General features: G+C 48.8%; 1 protein-coding gene across 3 annotated transcripts in view; it reads right to left on the bottom strand.

The window, feature by feature from the left end:
* Window positions 1-23,360, bottom strand: part of col18a1a (collagen type XVIII alpha 1 chain a) — a 304,262-nt gene that overhangs the window by 80,699 nt on the left and 200,203 nt on the right. For all 3 annotated transcript variants that reach the window (XM_043693212.1, XM_043693211.1, XM_043693210.1), the window contains 10 exons: window positions 20,452-20,531; window positions 19,054-19,080; window positions 17,736-17,936; window positions 16,869-16,895; window positions 14,140-14,202; window positions 12,877-12,981; window positions 9,885-9,938; window positions 8,393-8,551; window positions 6,751-6,804; window positions 6,608-6,652 (listed from right to left, as the gene is read on the bottom strand). In XM_043693212.1, the coding sequence (XP_043549147.1) occupies window positions 6,608-6,652; window positions 6,751-6,804; window positions 8,393-8,551; window positions 9,885-9,938; window positions 12,877-12,981; window positions 14,140-14,202; window positions 16,869-16,895; window positions 17,736-17,936; window positions 19,054-19,080; window positions 20,452-20,531 (815 nt within the window). The remainder of the gene's footprint in view (window positions 1-6,607; window positions 6,653-6,750; window positions 6,805-8,392; window positions 8,552-9,884; window positions 9,939-12,876; window positions 12,982-14,139; window positions 14,203-16,868; window positions 16,896-17,735; window positions 17,937-19,053; window positions 19,081-20,451; window positions 20,532-23,360) is intronic.

The following is a 23,360-nucleotide window of genomic DNA, read 5'->3' as shown; positions in this document are numbered from 1 at the left end:
AGAGAGAGAGAGACAGAGAGACAGACAGACAGAGACAGAGGTAGAGAGAGAGACAGTGAGAGAAAGACATAGACAAACAGAGAGAGAGAGACAGACAGAGAGAGAAAGAGACTCAGAGAGCAAGAGAAGAGAGAGACAAGGTGCCATTGCTTAGGAAATACTGCAAGCAGCTCCATCTATCAAAGATGTGGATAATTCTTTTGACAAATTGCATCTTGCAAATAATAGGTAAAAGTCAAAGCTGAGACCATTAGTCTGAATGTAGCAGAAATTATAGAAAGATAAATGACTGATGGTACACATAGAAATAAATGCAAGTGACTGAATAGCTATTATGGAGAAAGGGTTACAGCATTCCCTCTGATTTTGTTTCCGGCTGTGTGGGTCTCGGAGATCTGGCAGAAACTTGCGGATCTGGAAGTCAATGCCTCTCCAAGGCATGGCAACCTTGGAGCGGTTACACAGCCACACAACTTAAGAGGAATGGTGTAGAGGTGCAGGGTGACCAAGACTGGAAACTCAATATTCGAGGGAATTTGACGTTCCCGGAAAAATCGACAAAGAGGAAAAGGAGGTGGGGGAGGTTTGTTAATAAAGAATGGTATTGGTGCGATGGGGAGCAGCGATACAGGTACAATAGATCATGACGTGGAATCAATTTGGTGGAAATAAGAAACACCAAGAGAAGGAAGTGATGTGTGAGAGTTGGCCTTAGGAACCCAACGAGGAAATAACAGAGGTGTGCGAGAAAGTTGCCAGAATTGTTGTGGGTCATTTTAATTTGCAGACTGACTGGAGAAATCACATTATAGAATCATAGAAGTTAAGATGTAAGCCAAATTTGTAGAGTGTGTCAAGGATTATAGCAGCGTGTTGCAGAACCTGCCTAGGAAGAGGTTGGTTTAGAAAGAGTCATACATCACAGGAACAGACCATTTGGTCCAAATAGTCCACACCAGCCAGGGTCCCAAACTAAACAAGTCCCATTTACCTGTGCTTGGCTCATATCCCTCCAGACCTTTCCTCTTCATGAAGTTATCCAAATGTCTTTTAAACATTGTAACTGGACCCATATCGACCATTTCCTCTGGCAGCTCATTCCACACACAAACCACTCTCTGTGTAAAAAAAGTTGCCCCTTGTGTCCTTTTAAAATCTTTCTTCTCTCGCCTTAAAAATATGCCCCTAGTTTTGAACTCCCCCCACCCTAGGGAAACGATCCTTGCTATTCACCGTATATGATTTTATAAACCTCAATTAGGTCACCCCTCAACTTCCTGCACTTCAGTGGAAGTAGTTCCAATCTTTCCAGTCTATTTTTATATCTCAAACTCTCCAATCCTGGCAACATCCTTGTAAATCTTCTTTGAACCATCTCAGTTTAAGAATATCTTTCCTATAACTGGGTGACCAGAACTGGACACAAACCTCAATAAGGTCACCCCTCAACTTCCTGCACTTCAGTGGAAGTAGTTCCAATCTTTCCAGTCTATTTTTATATCTCAAACCCTCCAATCCTGGCAACATCCTTGTAAATCTTCTTTGAACCATCTCAGTTTTAAGAATATCCTTCCTATAACTGGGTGACCAGAACTGGACACAGTATTCCAGAAGAGACAGTATTCCAGAACTGGACACAGAATTCCAGAGGCCTCACCAGTGTCCTGGATAATCTCAACATGACGTCCTAACTCCTATACTCAAAGCTCTAAGCAATAAAGACAAGCGTGCTAAATGCCTTCTTCATCACTCTGTCTACAAAGAATTATGTCCCTGACTCCCGAGGTCTCTCTGCTCTACAACACTACCCAAGGCCCTTCTATTAACTGTATGTATCCTGCCATTGTTTGGTTAACCAAAATGCAATACCTCGTGTTTATCCAAATTATACTCCACCTGCTACCCATCTGCCCACGGACCCAATTGATCATTTTGTAATCTTAGATAACCTTCTTCACTGTCCACTATACCACCAAGTTTGGTGGCATAAGCAAACGTACTAACGATGCCTCTTATATGGTCATCTAAATAACTAATACAAATGACAAACGTGGGCCCAGTATGATCCCTGTGGAACACCGCTGGTCACAGGTGTCCAGTCTAAAAAACACCCCTCCACCACCAACTTCTGTTTCCTACCATCAAGCCAATTGTGGATCCAGTCGGCTAGCTCACCCTGAATCCTATGCGATCTAACTTTTCATTAGGTAGGATTAAAACGTCATAGAGGTCTATAACAGAAGAAAAAGTACTTTGGCCCATTGAGTCTGCTCTGGTTAAAAACAACCATCTAACTATTCTCATCCCACTTCCCAGCACTTTGCCCATCTCCTTGTAGACCTTAGTGTCACAAATCTAAACACTTCTTAAACGTTACTGGCATTAAGTTCCTCATTCTACCACCCTCAGAGTGAAAAGCTTTTCCTTCAAATCTACTATCAACACCCTGTCCCTTACTTTAAATCCATGCCCCCCCCCCAGTTTCTGATCTCACCACCAAGGGGGAACATTCTTTCCTCTCTATCCTATCTAAGCTCCTCATAATTTTATACATTTCAATCATGCTGGCGCTCCCACACACCCCACACCCCTCCCCCCCCCTTCAGACTCCTCTGCTCAAAAGGAAAACAAACCCAGTCTATCCAATCTCCCTGAAACTGAATCTCTCCAATCCAGCCAACACCCTGGTAAAACTGCTGTGCACCCTCTCCATCGCAGACACATCCTTCCTACAATGTGGATTCTGGAGCTGCACACAATCCTCCAGCTGTGGCCTAACCAATGTTCCATACAGTTCCAGCATCACCTCCCCACTCTTAAACTCAGCAGGTATTCCATATATCTTCTTATCCATGTTGCCTACCTACCTGGCTATCTTAAAGGACTGGTGGACTTGCACACCAAGGTCCCTTTGGTCCTTGTTGTTTCCCAGAGTCCTACTGTTCATCATGTCTCCCCCTCGCCTTATTTGTCCTTCCCAAGTACAAGACCTCACACTTATCCCGACTGAATTCCGTTTGCACTGGTCAGCCCATCTATATTGTCCTCTAATGCTCTTCACTATTTACCAGCCCACGAATGTTCTCATGGTTAAGGATCCTGTAGGGGGTAGCGATCACAACATAGATTTTCAATTCAGCTGGAGGGAGAGCAACACGGCTCTCAAGCCAGTGTCCTCAGCTTAAAGATGGACAGTTACAGAGGTCTAAAGAAAGAGCTGTGCAAAGCAGGCTGGGACAATAGACTCAGAGAAATGTCAGTGAAGGAGCAGAGGCAGACATCTGAGCAGATATTTCATAACGCAAAGCTGAAGCTTTGGTCAGAAAGGAGGATTCAATGAGAAGAATAAACCACCTTTGGTCAACAAAGGCAGTCAACAAGAGATTATCCAATCAAAATCTAAGGTGAGGAAAACGAGTGATCGGCCAGAGGAGTGGGCATGTTTTATGAACCAGCAGCCAGATTACCAAAAAACTTATAACGAGGATGAAGATAGGCTTTGAGATAAATCACTAGTAATTTATAAACAACAGCAAGAGTTTGGCCATTATTTCAAAGGGGGTTGGAGTTTCAAAAATAGGAACGATTATTACAACTGTACAGAACGTTGGCGAGACCACTTCTGGAGTACGGTGCACAGATTCGGACCCTGCATTTAAGAATGTTCTAGAGAGTGTCGGAACCCTTTCTGTGACAGGCACCACCTACATCACACGGACAGCAGGTGGAGAGCCAGCCGACTACCAGCTTCACCAGGGGCAGTGGCTGAGCTGGCAAGTCTCATCATCCGTGTACAAGATTCAGTTCAAACATGAACCTGGGTGAACCTAAAGCAAGTGGCATCACATTTTGAACTTGCATCTCTCACCTTTTAAGAGTCACCTTGCAACTAGCCCTTGTCAATCAACATCTGCTTAATATGGCCTGTGTCAAATTGTGTTCTTCTGAAGTGACTTGGAATGCCTAACTATGTTGAAGGTACTGTCATGTGGCTTCCCAGTGTCTGTAGCAGTGAGTGCTGACATTGCTGAAGAACAGCCACACTGCAATAACAGCAGATGCTGTTGTGAAGAGAAGGCAAACCAGGACAGGACTTATACAGTTAATGGTGGAGTCCTGGGGAATATTGCCGGACACAGGGACTGAGGGGTGCAGGGACATAGTTCCTTGAAAGTGGAGTCACAAGTAGACAGGGTGGTGAAGAAGGCATTTGGCACGCTTGCCTTCCTTAGTCAGAGCACTGAGTATAGCAGCTGAGGTCATGTTGCAGCTGTACAGGTCATTGGTTAGGCAACGTTTGGAATACTGCATGCAATTCTGGTCTCCCTGCTAAAGGAAAGATGCTGTAAAACTTGAAAGGGTGCATAAAAGATTTACACGGATGTTGCCAGGGTTGGAGGATTTGAGCTATAGGGAGAGGCTGAACAGGCTGGGGCTATTTTCCCTGGAGCGTCGGAGGCCGAGGGGTGACCTTATAGAGGTTTATAAAATCATGAGGGGCATGGATAGGATAAAAAGACAAAGTCTTTTCCCTGGGGTGGGGGAGTATAGAACTAGAGGGCATGGGGTTTAGGGTGAGAGGGGAAAGATTTAAAAGGAACCTAAGAGGCAAATCTTTCAGGCAGAGGATGGTGTGTATGGAATGAGCTGCCAGAGGAAGTGGTAGAGGCTGGTACAATTATACAGCATTTAAAAAGCATTTGGATGGGTATATGAATAGGAAGGGTTAGAGGGATATGCGCCAAGTACTGGCAAATGGGACTAAATTAGGATAGGATATCTGGTCGGCATGGATGAGCTGGTCGGAAGGGTCTGTTTCCATGCTGTACATCTCTATGACTCTAAGGAGCAAGCTGATGAAAGGGTTCGTGAGGGATGTATTATCTCTGTCTTTATAATTAGAGATATTGAGTGTGAAAATAATGTTAGGCTCAGCCTTTGCTGGCGCCAGGTAGGCCTCCGTTGGAGTCTGGGCACAATAAATGAAGTAGGACGTTAAGGCCACAAAGAGGGGCTTCCAAAATGGTACCAAGGATGAGGAACATGCAGAAACGGGGATTGTTCTCCTTGGGGCAAAGAAGGTTAAGGGCAGATTTTCATGGAGACAAAGCCTCATCTCCCTGATGAGAACCATATTTCCATGACACATTACGGACTCTTTCTCATCTTTAGGAGTAAAGCAAATTGTTTTGCTTTTACCGCAAAAAAAACCTGATACGATTCACAAACGGATAAAGGAGCAGGTGCATGCCGAGTTTCCTCATCTGAGTGAGGAACTACTTTAACTCTACTGAGCGGTCAACCAGAACAACACAATCAAGGCCCTGGGTCAAGTCCACATGCAACCCCGTCACGGGGCGGGAGGGGGAAGATCCAGTCCAGTACATACAAACATCCAAATGTCGAGGGAGTGATGAGAAGCTGCAGCAACTAAGGAGGAAGAGGACAGAATGAGCACTGAATGGAAGAAAGAAACGTAAGCACTGAGGACAAACAGGAGCACGCAAACAACTATGGATTATTCAGGAGCCAGACTCTCAGTAAGATACCATTTCTCAGAATGAGGGAGGGAGAGATCCGTAGCAATGATTGAAACCCAGCGAGCGTTCCACCTTTATCCTGCACTGTCTTCTTATCTGACTGCTCACTACACAGTTAACTTGGATTGTTTCACTTCCCCATTGGTAAGATGTACGCCACGGAGTGCAGAAGGGGATGGATTCAAATCCCACTCGAGAGAGTTGGGCCCGAAATCAGGGCTGAGTCCCCCGGTGCATCACAAGGGAGCTCTGCACTGTCAGGCACGCTGTCTGTCTGATGGGGATATCAAACCAAAGGGCTTGCCCATCCTCCCGGGGGGTGAAAGATTGAAGAAGAGCTGGGGAACTTTCCTCCGTGTTCCTCATCCACAAAAATGGCTGAATCCAGAGTATCTGTTCATTTATTTACTTGTTACATATGGGAGCTTGCTGTGCACAAAATTGTACCTGTGCTTTGCCCCATTCCAACACTAATGATACTTTGAAAGAACTTCCATCGGCTGCAAAGTGCGTTGGGACATCCTGAGGTTGGAAGAGGTGCTACATAAATGCAAGTTGGGAAAGCCTGAACTGACAGGGGCACTATCCTCTGGAAGAGAGCAGGCTGAGGAGTGACTGTTCATCATCGAGACGATGGAGGTTTTTGAGAGGGCGGGTGGGGCAACCCTACGAAAGGGGCCAGAGATGTAAATGCAACAGGGAATTCAGGAGCACATTATTTACTCTCAGTCTAGAGGGAACGTGGGCTCTCCCTACCCCAGGGAGGGGTCATGGTGAATAAGATAGATGCACTCAAGGGGAAGGTAGCAAAAAGATAGAAATGAGATGAGTTACGTGAGATGGGAGGCATCATGGCCCTGAAGGGCCTGTTTCCATGCTGTAAACCTCGATATGACTGGCCTGCAGAGTCTTCAGCTGATTGCCTGTTTTTGTGCTGAGCGTCAACTGATGGAGCAGGGAATCGAAACCCACTATTGCGCAAACCCACAGCTACAAGGCCATTGATTGTTGAACACATGGCCAGGGTGGACAATCACAGTGGCGCAGTCAGGAGATGTTGGCCTTACCTTAGGCCCCTGAGCTCCCGGGAGTCCCAAGTCACCAGGCTCGCCCTGAAAGCACAAGGTACGTTTCATTAGATGACAGCAACAAGAGCAAATCTTTACAGCAACACTTCATGCCGGCTACTGTCCAATCAAAGGTGACCTACCTGCAGTCCTTTCTCCCCAGCCAGTCCTGGTCGGCCATCTTGTCCAGGTGGCCCCTAAAATAAGAAGGGAAGAAAAGGAAAATATGTCACTCCAACACTCCAGTCAGGCATTAGAGAAAAGTCAAGCTACGGCAAGAGTAAGAATTATTTTATCTAAATTAGCAGAGTTGGAAGGAAGGAGGTAAATAGCCAAGCCAGACATGGTGGCGAGATTTTAAAAAAATCAATTTACATAAAAACAAAAAAAAAAGGTAAATCCTTCACTTGCAAAGGACGAATCGGAAGAGAGAATTCACCCAACACTCATCTGTTTCTGTCCTAAAACATGCCAGGATCGTGTTCAGAATGAGGATGTATTGAAAACCAGTTGAGCGTACAATATTAACCTGTATCCCTTGCTTTTTATTGAATGTGATGAGGATTCAGAGGTTGGTCATTGGTTTTGTACCACCTCGGTGGTCTCAGAAAAAGACCCCTTGGTCCAACCAGTCCATGCTGACCATGTTCCCAAACTAAACTAGTCCCACCTGCCTGTGCTGGGCCCATATCCCTCCAAACATTTCTTATTCATGTACTTATCCAAATGTCTTTTAAATGTTGTAACTGTATCCACCACTTCCTCTGGAAGTTCATTCCACACACAAACTACTTTGTGTAAAAATAATCTTTCTCCTCTCACCTTAAAAGTATGCCCCCTAGTCCTGAAATCCCCGTCCTTTCTTTCACCTGTCTTTCACCTTATCTGTGCCCCTCCTGATTTTATAAACCCCTATAAAGGTCACCCCACAACCTCCTACACTCCAGTGATAAAAGTCCCAGCCTCCTTGTAACTCAAACTCTCCATTCCCGACAACATCCGCATAAATCTCTTCTGAACCCTCTTCAGCTTCCACGAGACATTTTAAAATAAATTAAGATGATTTTAAAACAAAGCTTTTTAATTTTTGTCCTCTAAACATGCCATCTCACCCAACACTCATTTGTTTCTGCCCTAACTCATGCCAAATCCCATTCACCCAGTGTTCGGCAATCTATAGAAGCTCATGGCTCCTCAATATTAATTTAACATTGTTCAGCTTCCGCTGGTATAATCCCAGACTGTCTGTCTCACCCCCCACAGTCCCATGACCCACTAGTTCCCACCAAGTGCCTCACTATTGATGGCCAAGCAGATGGCTGCCAAAGTTGGAATGTTTAGATTAGATTAGATTAGATTACTTACAGTGTGGAAACAGGCCCTTCGGCCCAACAAGTCCACACTGCCCCGCCGAAGTGCAACCCACCCGTACCCCTACATTTACCCCTTACCTAACACTATGGGCAATTTAGCATGGCCAATTCACCTGACCTGCACATTTTTGGACTGTGGGAGGAAACCGGAGCACCCGGAGGAAACCCACACAGACACGGGGAGAATGTGCAAACTCCACACAATGTTCTGGAATTCCCTCCTAAAAACCTTTCCACCAAGGCGAGCGCTCACCTCTTTTGAGATGCTCCCTAAAACATCGAACTCAATGACCAAATCACGTGCCCTCACATCTCCCGACACAGCTCGGTAATGCTCCCATCAAGGCCCTTGGATCGTTTGACTGAATCAAGGTCGAGTGAACTGCTGACGAAAAGTAAACTCTTTACTTACCAGAGGTCCCATTGGCCCAGAGACCCCAGGCCTCCCGTCTGCTCCTGGGGGTCCAGGCAGACCCGGCGGTCCAGGGATCGCAGTGCCGTTCATACCAAACACTCCAGGCCGTCCGGGAAGACCAGGGAGTCCAGGTGGCCCCGGAGGTCCGGGCAATCCCTGAAGGAGAAACTTGAATCAATCTTCCCACCTTCACACTCTGTGCAAACTGACATGAGCTGGGACCGGGGAAAGGCTGGGATAGACAAGCGATTTCAGGGCCAGCGCGGTAACTAGTACCATTTCGAACATGAGGAGGTGCCATTTTAACCCACCATCCTGGACACCCAGCCTGTCATTACCAGCCAAGAGTCATTGTTGGTCGTGGGAACTTCCTATGCACCATGGCCTGTTCCTCTTGCCACAGGCACAACAGCTTCAAAGCAGATGATGGAGCGCATCAAAGGCTGAAGTGAGAGGAGGATGTGAGTTATTGGGAACCAACATTGACAAATTTTCCCACCCCCCCAACCCAACTGTCCTCCAGCAGTTTTACTCAACGCAGTGAATTAGGACATCTCTTGTAGACATGTAAGGACCAATGGGACGGGTCAAAGGGGTGACCATTGGATGGGGTCAAAGGGGTGGCCAATGGGAGGGATCAAAGGAGTGTACAATGAGTGGGGTCAAAGGAGTGGACAATGGGTGAGGTCAAAGGGGTGGCCAATGGGAAGCGGAAACTACAGATGACTGGGATAGGAAGCTGCTACACAGGTAGTCAGTGAGCAAAAGGGTACCACAAGATGGAGGAGCTCACTGAAGGCCCCCTATAAATACTGGACAGAACCACCTCAGGAATAACTGTATGTAGAAAATGGCTCCAGGTCCCTGAGGATAATGTTCCATATAACCTTCTGTGCATCTTTATACAGAACTGTGAAAGATGACAGGATGTTCAGCACTCCAGCTGTAAGGTGGTCTCAGGTTGTTCCCACGTACCAATGGACAACAGGGTGAGGAGAGAGCTGGGCCATCGTGACAGAGCTACCTTCCCACAGAAAGTGCCTGGTAAGCAAGGATATGTTGGCTATAATTACTAACTGCTGCGGGGAGGTGGGGATTGGTCCCACTGAGAGGGCCCGGCATCCAGGAGGACTCAATTCAACAGGCTAGTTCCACCCCACTCCTGCCTTCCAAGGGCTTGGAAAACCCCAGCCAACAACTGGCCCATGAATGGAAGCACCGTTGTCTCTTCCTTGGGAGTCAACTCTTTGATGATATTGGAAATCCTCTGGTGGGAGTGGGGGTGTGAACCGCTGGCCTTAGACACACGGAAACATCGTTTCAGCTGCATCAACCTCATCTATCTGCTCAGGGCTCTCAGGCCGACCTTTCCCACACTCAGCAACCTTCTCTAAGTCTGGGACCAGCGACTCTCAACACCCGCACAGCAAGATCCCAAACTGCAACCTGACCTTAAACACACAAACCTCTCGCGAAACAGTGCACCTACCCGCAACATTTCCAGGTTGCCATCGAATCCGGAACCTTCCATATCAAGAAACGTCTGGGGAGGAAGAATAAGCAGAGGTCAAGCACATGGTTAGCTCAGGATAAACAGTGATCAGGCACATGGTTAACTCAGGATAAACAGTGATCAGGTACATGGTTAACTCAGGATAAACAGTGACCAGGTACATGGTTACCTCAGGATAGGCAGTGATCGGGTACATGGTTAACTCAGGATAAACAGTGATCAGGTACATGGTTAACTCAGGATAGGCAGTGATCAGGCACATGGTTAACTCAGTATAAACAGTGATCAGGTACATGGTTAACTCAGGATAAACAGTGATCAGGCACATGTTAACTCAGGATAAACAGTGACCCAGATACATGGTTAACTCAGGATAGGCAGTGATCAGGCACATGGTTAACTCAGGATAAACAGTGACCAGATACATGGTTAACTCAGGACATGGTTAACTCAGGATAGGCAGTGATCAGGCACATGGTTAACTCAGGATAGGCAGTGATCAGGTACATGGTTAACTCAGGATAAACAGTGATCAGGCACATGGTTAACTCAGGATAAATGGTGATCAGGTACATGGTTAACTCAGGATAGGCAGTGATCAGGCACATGGTTAACTCAGGATAAACAGTAATCAGGCACATGTTAACTTAGGATAAACAGTGACCAGGTACATGGATAACTCAGGATAAACAGTGACGAGGTACATGGTTAACTCAGGATAGGCAGTGATCAGGTACATGGTTAACTCAGGATAAATAGTGATCAGGTACATGTTTAACTCAGGATAAACAGTGATCAGGCACATGGTTAACTCAGGATAGGCAGCGATCAGGTACATGGTTAGCTCAGGATAAACAGTGACCAGGTACATGGACAACTCAGGATAAATAGTGATCAGGTACATGGTTAACTGAGGATAAACAGTGATCAGGCACATGGTTAACTCAGGATAAACAGTGATCAGGCACATGGTTAACTCAGGTTAGGCAGTGATAAGGTACATGGTTAACTCAGGATAGGCAGTGATCAGGTACATGGTTAACTGAGGATAAACAGTGATCAGGTACATGGTTAACTCAGGATAGGCAGTGATCGGGTACATGGTTAACTCAGGATAAACAGTGATCAGGCACATGGTTAACTCAGGATAAACAGTGATTAGGTACATGGTTAACTCAGGATAGGCAGTGATCAGGCACAGGGTTAACTCAGGATAAACAGTGATCGGGTACATGGTTAACTCAGGATAGGCAGTGATCAGGTACATGGTTAACTCAGGATAGACAATGATCGGGTACATGGTTAACTCACGATCGGCAGTGATCAGGTACAGGGTTAACTCAGGATAAACAGTGATCAGGCACATGGTTAACTCAGGATAGGCAGCGATCAGGTACATGGTTAACTCAGGATAGACAGTGATCGGGTACATGGTTAACTCACGATCGGCAGCGATCAGGTACATGGTTAGCTCAGGATAAACAATGATCAGGTACATGGTTAACTCAGGATAGGTAGTGATCAGGCACATAGTTAACTCAGGATAGGCAGTGATAAGGTACATGGTTAACTCAGGATAGGCAGCGATCAGGTACATGGTTAGCTCAGGATAAACAGTGATCAGGCACATGGTTAACTCAGGATAGGCAGTGATCAGGTACATGGTTAACTCAGGATAGACAGTGATCGGGTACATGGTTAACTCACGATCGGCAGTGATCAGGTACAGGGTTAACTCAGGATAAACAGTGATGAGGCACATGGTTAACTCAGGATAAACAGTGACCAGGTACAGGGCTAACTCAGGATAAACAGTGGTCAGGTACATGCTTAACTCAGGATAAACAGTGATCAGGTACATGGTTAACTCAGGATAAACAGTGACCAGGTACAGGGCTAACTCAGGATAGGTAGTGATCAGGCACATGGTTAACTCAGGATAAACAGTGGTCAGGTACATGGTTAACTCAGGATAAACAGTGACCAGGTACAGGGCCAACTCAGGATAGGTAGTGATCAGGCACATGGTTAACTCAGGATAAACAGTGGTCAGGTACATGGTTAACTCAGGATAGGCAGCGATCAGGTACATGGTTAACTCAGGATAAACAGTGGTCAGGTACATGGTTAACTCAGGATAGGCAGCGATCAGGTACATGGTTAACTCAGGATAAACAGTGGTCAGGTACATGGTTAACTCAGGATAGGCAGCGATCAGGTACATGGTTAACTCAGGATAAACAGTGGTCAGGTACATGGTTAACTCAGGATAGGCAGTGATCAGGTACATGGTTAACTCAGGATATGTATATACTCTGCCCTGAGGGTTCTGATGGTCGATCACCATGGTGTGGGCAATTAGCAGAGATAACTGCGAGTGGTGAAGAGAATCTGTAAGGTTTGAAGGGGAACCTGAAGTAAGACATTCATTGGATTAACATGGTCAGTACTACCTTTAGATGATGGGCAGTTAACTCCTCCAGTGAACAATAAATAAATACAGTTAAACAACTCATGAGCATGACTGGTTTTAGCAGTGACGTGTTGGAAAGGAGGGGTTTTGCTGTGCAAGGCTGTCATGGTTCGACACTTACTACTGTTGCCTCGGAGTCTGATGGTTTGAGATTTAGTCTCACTGCAGTGAACTGCTCACATCATCTGGACCAACAGATCCAGTGCAGCAGAAAGAGTGCTCTGCTGTTTGAACACCCACCCCATCAGGTCGCTGGCAAAGATTCCATGGGCGCCATTTCAAAAAAACAACATGGAGGGTCTGGCCGATATTTTTCCTTCAATCATGACGAGGTTTGTGGGCGCGCATTTCAGCACGTGCAACTCTTAAACTACACCCGTAATCACACATCAACAAGTATTTTATTGGTGTTCTGGGATAGATGCTACATCAATGCAATGTTTCTATGGCGTCCAGCCTGCCCTCCATTTTAACCACGCGGCTCAATTCACTTACTAGTTTGTCCATCTTGGTGATTACAGCTGGTGGGCCGGGCAAACAAGGCGGTCCAGGGGGTCCTGGAGGTCCAGGGGGTCCTGGGGATCCAATCCCTGGGTCACCCTGCAGGGGGAATAGGAAAGCCATTAGTTTAGGCCTGCACACAGTCTGACAGGTTCTGGCCTGACTCCAGCGTGGAGCGAGAGTTGACATACAGCCAGATTAGCAAGTTTTCCCAAACGCATCACATCATCCCGCACTCATCCAAACCAACGCGCTGACCCCTGGTGGCCATGATCTGCCCCTGCCTGACATTCCTGAGCCTGCCATTGGCCTGAGATGGCTGGCAGGAGGCAGTACTGTGTTAGACTCCAGTCGTCCACTAGAGAGTCAGTGTCCCATGTGGTCGGCAATATTCTGGACTGGTAATCCACGGGCCCTGGGGGACATGAGTTCAAATCTCACCACGGCAGCTGGGAGCGTTTACGTTCAACTCATGAATACATCTGGAGTTTAGGGAAAAAAACTAGTCTTATTAATAACAAATCTAAACATAGGTCGTGGCAAGAACTCATCTAGTTCACTCATGCCCTGAGGGAGAGGATGCTGTCTTTTCCAGGTCAGGCCTACATGTAACTCCAGACCCACAGCGATGGGGCTGACTCTTAATTGCCCTCTGAAATGACCCAGTGAGCCCCTCGGTTCAAGGGGAGGGCCACATCCCACAAAACAATCAATAACAGAGAGGAAAGAAAATCCTTAGCCCAGACATTTGAAAACAGGAGGAGGTCACAAAGGCTCTCTAACCTGCTTAGATCAGGACTGAGCTGGATCTCTGCTCCATTTACCCATATAAACTCTGTGACCTTTGACACTCTTACCCAACAAAATCTATCAATCTGCTTCTGAAATTTTCAATCCACCCGCCAGCCTCTGTAATATTTCGGGGTGACAGAAATTTTCACTTCCTGTTGTTTGAAAGCCCCCCGGCCTTGGCTCTACTTTTTAAGGGTGTGCCTTCCCCCTTCATCATCCCTCACCCCACACCCTCCGCCCCAGTTTTGGACCCCACCACAGTAATTACTTTCCTCTTACCAACCGTCGCAATCCTTTAATCATCCGAGACATGAAACAATTAAATCAGCCCCTCAAATTGTCTACTCCAGGCGATCTGGGATTGAAATGTCTTGTTTTAATTTATTCAGGTTTTCCAAAACTGGGAAGGGAACCAGGAAAGGGAAAGGAACCAGAAAGTGGAGACGGATCTCATCGGAGGCTGACCTTATTGCCTTTCGCTCCGTGATCCCCCGGGGTCCCTGGGAAACCTTGAGGGCCGATCTCACCCTGAACAAAGGAAGGGAAACAAAGAGTCAATGTTACAGGCAGCTCCCCCACCCCGCGCTGCACCTCCTCACACACACCTGAGGTTACAAACGGTGCCTGAAACGTTCACGGAGAAATATCTTTGTTAAAATAGATGAGAATAGGCACAGGCTAATATTCAGCAACATAGGGGAACATGGGGCGATGTGTAGGTCTCTCAGCTTTTCCAGCCTATTCGACTGAAATCATGGCTGATCCGTATCATCATTGAACAGTGACTGAGTGCAACACTGTCAGGAATGTTTTATTTGTGGAATCTCTACGGTGTGGAAGCAGGCCATTCAGCCCAACATGTTCCCACTGACCCTCCAAAAAGCATCCCACCCAGACTATTCCCCCCTACCCTATCTCTGGGGCCCTGCATTTCCCATGGCTAACCCACCCAGCCTGCACATCTCTGCACACTACGAGCAATTTAGCATGGCCAATCCACTCAACCTGCACATCTTTGGACTGTGGGAAGAAACTGGAGCACCCGGAGGAAACCCACGCTGACACGGGGAGAATATGCAAACTCCACACAGACAGTCGCCTGAGGCGGGATTTGAACCTGGGTCCCTGGCACCGTGAGGTAGCAGTGCTAACCACTGCAGTGCTGCCCAGTGCTGTTCCTTTGGACATGATATTAAAGTGTGGCCCTTCCCGTCCTCTGGAATGGACATTATTATTTCATGGGAGTGCAGAGGGGTCTTCCCCAGTATCGTGGTGAAAATTAAGCCCTCCCCTTTCCCCTCCACCCCCCCAGGCCGCCTGACCAACATCATTGGAAAGGCAGGTCTGGTCACCATCACATGGTAAGAGCTTGCTATATATAAAAGAAAGTGGCAGCTGCCTTTTTGACATTACAACAGTGACTACACTGCAGAACGGCTTCTTCCTTTGGGGACATCCTGCGGTCATGAAAGGCGCTGCGCAAATTCAAGTCGGTCATTCTCCCAAAGATACCCATGCATTCTAAATACTCCAATTGAGATGTACTGCATACACGTACAGAGGTATGTGTCTGACCCCTGTGCTAGCTTGCCTGCAGTTGCAGTATTTGTCCAGTTAACGGGAACTCTGTTACAGGGAGAACACGAATGAAGGTGATTCTCAAAGGTACGAAAACGGACGATGAATTAGAAACCAAACTGGCACTGCTGCTTTCTGTCCACAAGGCATTTAAAGTAATGAAGAGGTTCAACAGAGGAGTTGGCAGGAAAGCTGTTTCCACTTGTGGACAGAGACCAAAATTGAAGCTATGACTATGTCGGAGTCACTAATAAGTTCAAGAAGATACTCAGGAGAAACCACTTCACCCAACAGTGGTTGACTTAATTATTTATTGTCATGTGCATTTTGTTGCAAAATAGAGTGAAACGTGTTGCAAAGTGTGGAGTGGATGAGGCAAATAACATGGTTAAAAATCACACAACCCCAGGTTAATAGTCCAACAGGTTTAATTGGAAGGCCTCACTTTCGGAGCGCTGCTCCTTCATCAGGTGGTAGTGAAGGACACAACTGTAAGGCACAGAAGCTTCTGTGTCCTACGATCTAATTCTCCACAACCACCTGGTGAAGGAGCAGAGCTCCAAAAGTTAGTGCTTCCAATCAAACCTGTTGGACTATAACCTGGGGTTGTGTGATTTTTAACTTTGTCCACTCCAGTCCAACACCGGCATCTCCGAATCACAAATAACATGGAGACCTTTACTGGGAAACTGGATAAACGCGGGAGAAATGACTCAGAGGTGACATTTGGATGAAGAGGAGTGGGAGCAGACTTGTTTGGAGTGTAATCACCCTTAGGATCAAGGGGAGCCCATTCGGCCTCTTGACCCCGTTCTACCGTTCCCTGAGATCACAGCTGATCTGATTATTCTCCATTCTCCCTTACCCCCTGTTAACCTTTCACCCTCCCTTGGGCTAACAAGAATCTGTCTCCCTCGGCCTTAAAAATATTCAAGGTCTCTGCTCCTGCTGCCTTTTGGGAAAGACAGAATTCCAAAGACTTACGACTCTCCATGAGGAAAAGTTACTCCTCATCCCTGCACAAACTGGTTTGGCTGTCTGTGCTGCAATTCTTTACAAACTTTCATTTCTACTGGTGTTACGAAGCAAGATTTGTGTAATCAGAACTTATTTGCATTAGAATCAGGATTAATTAAGGGTGATCTCAGGGAAGAATCATAATGCCAGGGTAGACAGTGCGAGATTAGTAATCCAGAGAGCCAGGTTAATGCCCTAGGGAAACCGGTTCAAATCCTACCAGTCCTTGTGGAATTTAAAGTCGGTTGGTAAATTTGTGGAATTGCGAAGTTGTCTCCGAAGCGGTGACTATGACAACCAACCCTCGACTGAAGGAAATCCACCACCTTTACCTGATGGAGCACCCGTGACTCCTGATCCACATGGGAACACTCCATCACTGAAGGAGAAACCCTTGCGGAGGTGAAGGGACTCACACGTTCGGGGACGAGCTAAGGAGGAGGAAATTCCCCGGCTCAGGAATGACCGATCTGAGCAGTCGCCAATGGTTCACCCCCTTTCCCTGTAAACAATTGAACACCCCTTACCCAGGAGTTTGGTCATTTACCAAACATGAGCTCCCAACAAGGTATCCAAAAGTAAAATAATCAGCCGCTCACCCTCTTGCCGTCTTCGCCAGGATCACCCTGTAGGTAAGGATGACACAGGATGTTATAACAGTGTTAATGGAGAGCAGAGATACACCAGATCTTCATCCCTCTTTGAACAGAGGGGGATGGACACCAGATACAGGAGGTACACATTATTGACTGTCCTTAACTCGGAATGACATCGGAATTGGACAAGGTCATATCAGACCCTTTAGTCACGTAGAATCATAGACTCCCTGCGGTGTGGAAGGATGCCATTTGGCCCGTCAAGGCCACACTGACCCTCCTAGAAGCATCCCACCCAGACTCAACCCTCTACACCCTATCCCTGTAACCCTGCATTTCCCATGGCTAACCCACCCAGCCTGCACATCCCTGGACATTACAGGCAATTGAGCATGGCCAATTCACCTGACCTGCTCAACTTTGGACTGTGGGAGGAGACTGGAGCACCCGGAGGAAACCAACGCAGACACAGGGAGAATGTGCAAACTCCACACAGTCAGTCACCCGAGGCGGGAATCGAACCTGGGTCCCTGGCGCTGGGAGGCAGGAGGGCTAACCACTGAGCCAGCCTGCTGCACATTCGAGTCGCAGGGAGAAAGGGGTTGGTTGAATGAAGCTGGGCGGTAAAAGCTTTCGTCTCGAACCAGCTCGGTCTTGAGGGGAACCCTGCCCTGTTTGAAAGCTCTCCAATACCACCCACCCCACCCCTCCGCCTTTAGTCAATGCCAACGCCCGTGACCCCTCTGGGCAAGATTCACGTCCACAGGCAGCTTTTTATTTCAGATGGAGCCAGTAAAATCTCGCAAGGGGGAGGGCGATGCCCCAAACCGTACGGGGCGGGGGTCGAGGGGGCAAATCCTGACTACTCACCGGCTCTCCGGCTCTCCCGGGGGGTCCGGGAGGTCCCTGCGGTCCAGGAGGTCCTTCCACACCGACCACACGCTCCACCGTCACTCCGTCACCACGTTCCCGCACTGTGGTAGCGGCAGATCCTGGAGGACCCGGCGGGCCCTGGATCCCGGGGGATCCTTTCTCTCCTTTCGGACCGCGGTACCCGAATCCGGCGGTGCCCTGACCGGAGAGGGAAGGGGAAGACGAAGAACGTGAGACCCGTGGTGCAGCCCATCGCCTCACTCCTCACCCCGAAGCCTCGTCTGGGTACAGTGTTGGTCTCCCCTCCCCAGGGCTCCTCATCAAACTCAACCCGGGGATTCCAGATCCTCTGGGATTTAACGGCTGCAGTGGGGGAAGATCAGGAGGCGGGAATTGGAGGTTCCTCACTGGGTTGCGGTGGAGGGGGAGGTTACCCAGATGGGGGACTCGGTAACAACTGTACAAAGCTGGGAGCGCAGAGGGGAGTGGACACAGGGATTGGTTGCCAGCGAGGACACGGGCTTCAGGGATTGGATGGTCTGCCGATCTGGGCAGGACCTGCCAGGGATTGGTTGAGCCACTGCTCCAGGAACTGAACGGCTTCTGCCAACTAACAGGTCAAAGGTCATCGACATGCCGGGGTCAAGGGGGGAGAAGCCAGAAACAAAAACAGACCTTCGCACCCAAACCCGAACAGGCTCCCGTATTAAGCACGTCAACCGATCCTATCCAGGGAGTTTGGTCATGCCGTCGCAGCGCCAGCCCCTGGTGGAACATGGCCCCTTCTGACAGTCCGGGTCAGCGAGAGAACATTCCGGATCATCGGTCAGAGCAGACTGAGGGAGCTCAACCCCTCGGCAGAGCAGATTGTGGGAGATCAGTGACTGGCAGCTACATCTGCCCCTCTGGGAGGGAGTCTCTCTCTCTCTCTCTCTCTGTCCCTCTCTTTGTCCATCAAACTGATAGCACAGACAGAGAGAGACAGAGAGACACTCCTTCGTCTGTTGGGGGACGGTTCCCGCGACATTAATGGCAACAAAACAAGATGGGAAAGTTTTGCTTTTAAAATGCGGTGAGTGACTGTGATATGAAATACAGGGCAGTGGGCGCGGGGTTGATCAGAAACTTCAAAAGGGGGACTGGAACTATTATTGGAAAAGAGAAATTTGCAGCACTCTGTGGAAGGAGTCAGTGGATGGGTGGGGCGGAGGGTGGGACCAACTGGACTCCACCTTCAAAGAGTTAGAACACGCGCAGTGGGCCGAATGGTGTCCTCTTGTGCTGAGGTTGAAAGACCGTTCTGGATATACCATACCTTTTCACCCGGATCCCCTTTGTCACCCTGTAGGGGGGGGGAAACATACAAACATAAAAAAACATGTTAGGAGCACAAGAGGGACCATCTGAAAGGTGCCAGGTCGCACAATACTTCATTCAACCTGGAGCCCTGGCTCACAGAGACAGAACTCTAACTAAACATTCCCACTTACTGCTGCCCCGGTCACAGCAAAACAAAACATCACATTTCAGGGCACGGAGGTTTCGCCAGGACAAAGCTAACCCTGGTGCAATTTTTCTGCACCACTTCCTCCGGGTGCTATCCCGGCTTTTGGGCCTTCTCCAGTCGTCAGAGAAGGACAGGCCTCAAAACCAAGCGTACGTTGAATAGAGGCGGTTGGAATGACGAGGGGTTTTCATGGGGTCGACGAGGGGTTTTCATGGGGTCAACGAGGGGTTTTCATGGGGTCAACGAGGGCAAAGTGTTTCCATTGGCAGGAGGGCGTCGGTAACCAGAGGGACACAGGGCCTAAGAACCTGAGGTGGGGATGAGGAGAATATTTTTATAGGTGGTGAATGTGGGACAGGCTGATGAGAGGACAATGGAAACAGATTCATTGAAGGCGAAATTCGGGCCTAGGCTGAAAGAGCAAGAGGGTTGAAGTTAGCTCTTTCAAACAGTCAGCACAGGTGCAACGGGCAGAGTGGCCTGCTAATGATTTCCTGTTTTGATCGTCCCACAGAGCGATTGAGTCCACTGGACATCTCATCAAAGCACCAGAGAGCTGAAAGACCCTTAGGTACTGCTGTAGGCTTACATTTTAGGCCTGGTAGCAAAGCGCAGGCTCTGAAGAGACTGGAATGTTGGGGGTCTTCATTAATAAAGCACTCTATCTGCGAGTGAGAAATGGTGGACAAGTTAGTGGAGTGAAACTGAGGTGAGAGAATGGGAGATTTCTCTACATTTCACTCGCATATTCTCTCTGGAACAGGCCTGGGATTAAGTGCCTGAGTGGAACCAGATATGATGACTTTCCCAAAAGTAGGCGGGGGAGGGGGGGCAGCAGAGTCTGTTGCTGGTTCTCCAGCTAGGCCCCCTGCCACCCTCGCAACATTAACCCGTAACCTTTACAATTCCAATAAACAGTTGATGCCAGTGCAGTTGAGCACGGAGTTTGGGGAGGGCGGGGGAGGTGGTATTCACTGACGGAAACAGTTTCTCATCTGGGTCTGGATGTGACTCCTGTCCCAGGCCAGTGTGGTTGCCTCTCGACCGTGCTCTCATGACAGCCCCTCAGTTAGATCAGCAAACCATCTCTACCATCAGCTCAACAGGTTAACACCATCTCAGGGCTTCAGTGAGCCCCCTGCACAGACAGTCATTTAGAAACTGATGGGTGGAAGCCTTTTCCAGGTAGGCCCGGTTCACACCTACCTTCTCTCCTTTGATGACTGCACCGAAACCAGCTCCACTCTCTCCTTTCGGCCCACTGTAAACCTTCTCTCCCACCGAGCCTGTGAAGGGACCAGAGAAAAACTGGTCACAAGGCTGCCTTTGTTTGACTCCTGGCAATTTTTAAAAATAGAATCCCTACCGTGTGGAAACAGGCCTTTCAGACGAACAAGTCCACACCGACCCTCTGAAGAGTAATCCACCCAGACCCATTTCCCCCTATCCTATATTTACCCCTGACCAATGCACCTAACCTACACATCCCTGAACACTGTGGGCAATTTAGCATGGCCATTTCACCTGACCCGCACATCTTTGGATTGTGAGAGGAAACCAGAGCAAACCCACACAGGCATGGGGAGAATGTGCAAACTCCACACAGATAGTCGCCTGAGGCTCGAATTGAACCCAGGTCCCTGGTGCTGTGAGGCAGCAGTGCTAACCACTGTGCCACCGTGCCACTAGCGAAAAAAACCCGCTGTACCACTTTCACTCGGTGAGTCATTGTCTCGGCTGACCCTGGCCTGTCCATTCAGGACCATGTCTCCAGGATTAATGACAGTGCGGCAGCCCACACAGTGTCAGCCTCCAATCCAGGCCCACGTTCTCTCCAGATTTAACCCCAGGTTCGAGAGTGGCAGTAGACAACTCTCCAGCCCCTTGAGCCTGCTCTGCTGTTGGTGGCTGATCCTCAGCTTCGAAACCATTCCCTCCCATTCCACATGGTGCCAAGAGACCTCCAGGTCTGTCCATGCAGTCTTGTATATACACACACACAGACACAGACACCCCCCCATCCATACACACACATAGCCATACACGCGTGCGCACACAGCCATACACACAGACACACATGCACACACACAGCCATACACACATGCACACACGCAGACACACACAGCCATACACACACTCTCTCTCTGCGGTGGAATATCCACATCTCTACGCCGGGGGGGGGGGGGAGGGGTAGGGAGAGGAGAATTCCAGAGGCTCATGAGCTTTGAGCAGAGGAAGGTCTCCCCGTATCACTCCTAAAGCCCTTTATCCCGAGCCAACGTGTCCCAGCTCAGGAAGGAGGTGGAGTCAGATGGGATCGTCTCTCCTTCTCCTCAACTCCAGAGAACATTGGCCCAACATACTCAGCTTCCTGTCATCAAAAGCGCCACCCCCCGGCCTTCCCAAACCCTGGCCCTAATTGAGCAGATAATGGCTGCACACCCTCCAATGTGGGTACCTGGTTGTGGAGAGTAAGGCTGCACCAGGATTCCAGATGTGGTCACACTGTGCTATTACCTTCACTCCTGTACTCCACACCTCTCGGAGTAAAGGCCAGTGTCTCTCCCCCTACAATGTGATTCCGTTCTCATCAGCACGAGCTCACTGACCTATCCCCACTCCAAGTCCCATCAAGCCCTCGCACCCTCTTCCTGCTGGTCTGATGCCTTTTTCGGGCACACGGACATCCCCAGGCCCCCTCCTCTCGGCTGGACGCAGGGTCCACTGCATGTTCTCTCTTCCAGATGAGGCCTAGGAGTGGGGGGTGGGGGGGGGAGGGAAGGCCTACTGGCCCAACACTGACACCAACAGATGAGCTGCCCAGCATGGCCTCGCTGCTGGTGGGCTGCTGCTGTGTGCTGACCGACCAACATCGCCACGGTGCTGATAATTCAAAAGGCAGTGCATCATGGTCGTGGAGAGCTTTTTTGGGTGGTGGGGGGGGGGGGGGGTTGTTCTGAGGGCAGGGCTAGGTGCTATGCAAATGCACCTCCTCACCATCTTTCCTAAATGAGGAGGAGCTTTCCCGTCACAGAGAGGTGGGATTCGGCTGAGAGACACGAGGAAGACGGGGGTGGGGGTGTAGACAGCAGGAAAGAAACCGACAGAGATCAAGGGCGGGGTAAATTCGGAAGAGGGGTGCCCAGTGGGAAGACACTAGGCCAGACGTGACCGGGGGAGGGGGTCATCCTTGTCATGGGAGACCAGTGCCCTGAATGGGATCTGCCCAGAGTGGCCAGCAGTTAACCTAACATGTCCCAACTCTGATTTGAAGGTGCCGGTGTTGGACTGGGGTGTACAGAGTTAAAAAACCCACACAACACCGAGTTGTAGTCCAACAGGTTTAATTGGAGGCACACTAGCTTTCTGAGCGCTGCTCTTTCAACACAACCACATGATGAAGGAGCGTCGCTCTGAAAGCTAGTGCTTCCCAATAAACCTGTTGGACGACAACTCGGTGTTGTCTGATTTTTAACTTTGTCCCAGCTCTCTGTGTTATTTATCTTCCGCCCTCCCCAGTCCAGACCAACAATGCAGAAAACCATTAAATCCAACAGCACAAGTAATAGTTAAACGTTGCAGCTACTCTAAGTGCCTCACCCACTCTGATTGATGTTCACACTCACCCGGGAGAACCCTCGCTTCCTGAAATGCTGCTTGCCTGCCCTGCACTTTGGTTTTCAACCACAAGAGGGTACTGCAGTCCCACAGAGCAGCTCGAGAAAGGGTTCAAATCCCAGAGAGAGTGTCAGCTTCCTGTAACCTTCCAGCACGACATTTCACTCAGTATGCCACACAGTGTGAACCTCTTTCCAAATCTGCCCTGGAGATGACTTGCTTCCCGTTAACATACCTGCATCAACAATACTAGCGCAGCAATAAAAAGTCCCGCTGTGAATCATTTCACTAGGTTCCACATCATTTCACTGAGTAATAATTTAAAGACAAAATCACTGCAGAAATGTAAGGACTGACAATGCAGCGCTCCCTCAGCATTGACCCTCCGACAGTGCAGCACTCACTCAGCACTGACCCTCCGACAGTGCGGCACTCTCTCAGCACTGACCCTCCGACAGTGCGGCCCTCCCTCAGCACTGACCCTCCGACAATGCGGC

This window comes from Chiloscyllium plagiosum, chromosome 7 (genome assembly GCF_004010195.1).
Source record: "Chiloscyllium plagiosum isolate BGI_BamShark_2017 chromosome 7, ASM401019v2, whole genome shotgun sequence".
NCBI lineage: Eukaryota > Metazoa > Chordata > Chondrichthyes > Orectolobiformes > Hemiscylliidae > Chiloscyllium > Chiloscyllium plagiosum.
Note: the sequence above shows the minus strand (reverse complement) of the source record. Positions and strands in the feature narration are given on the sequence as shown.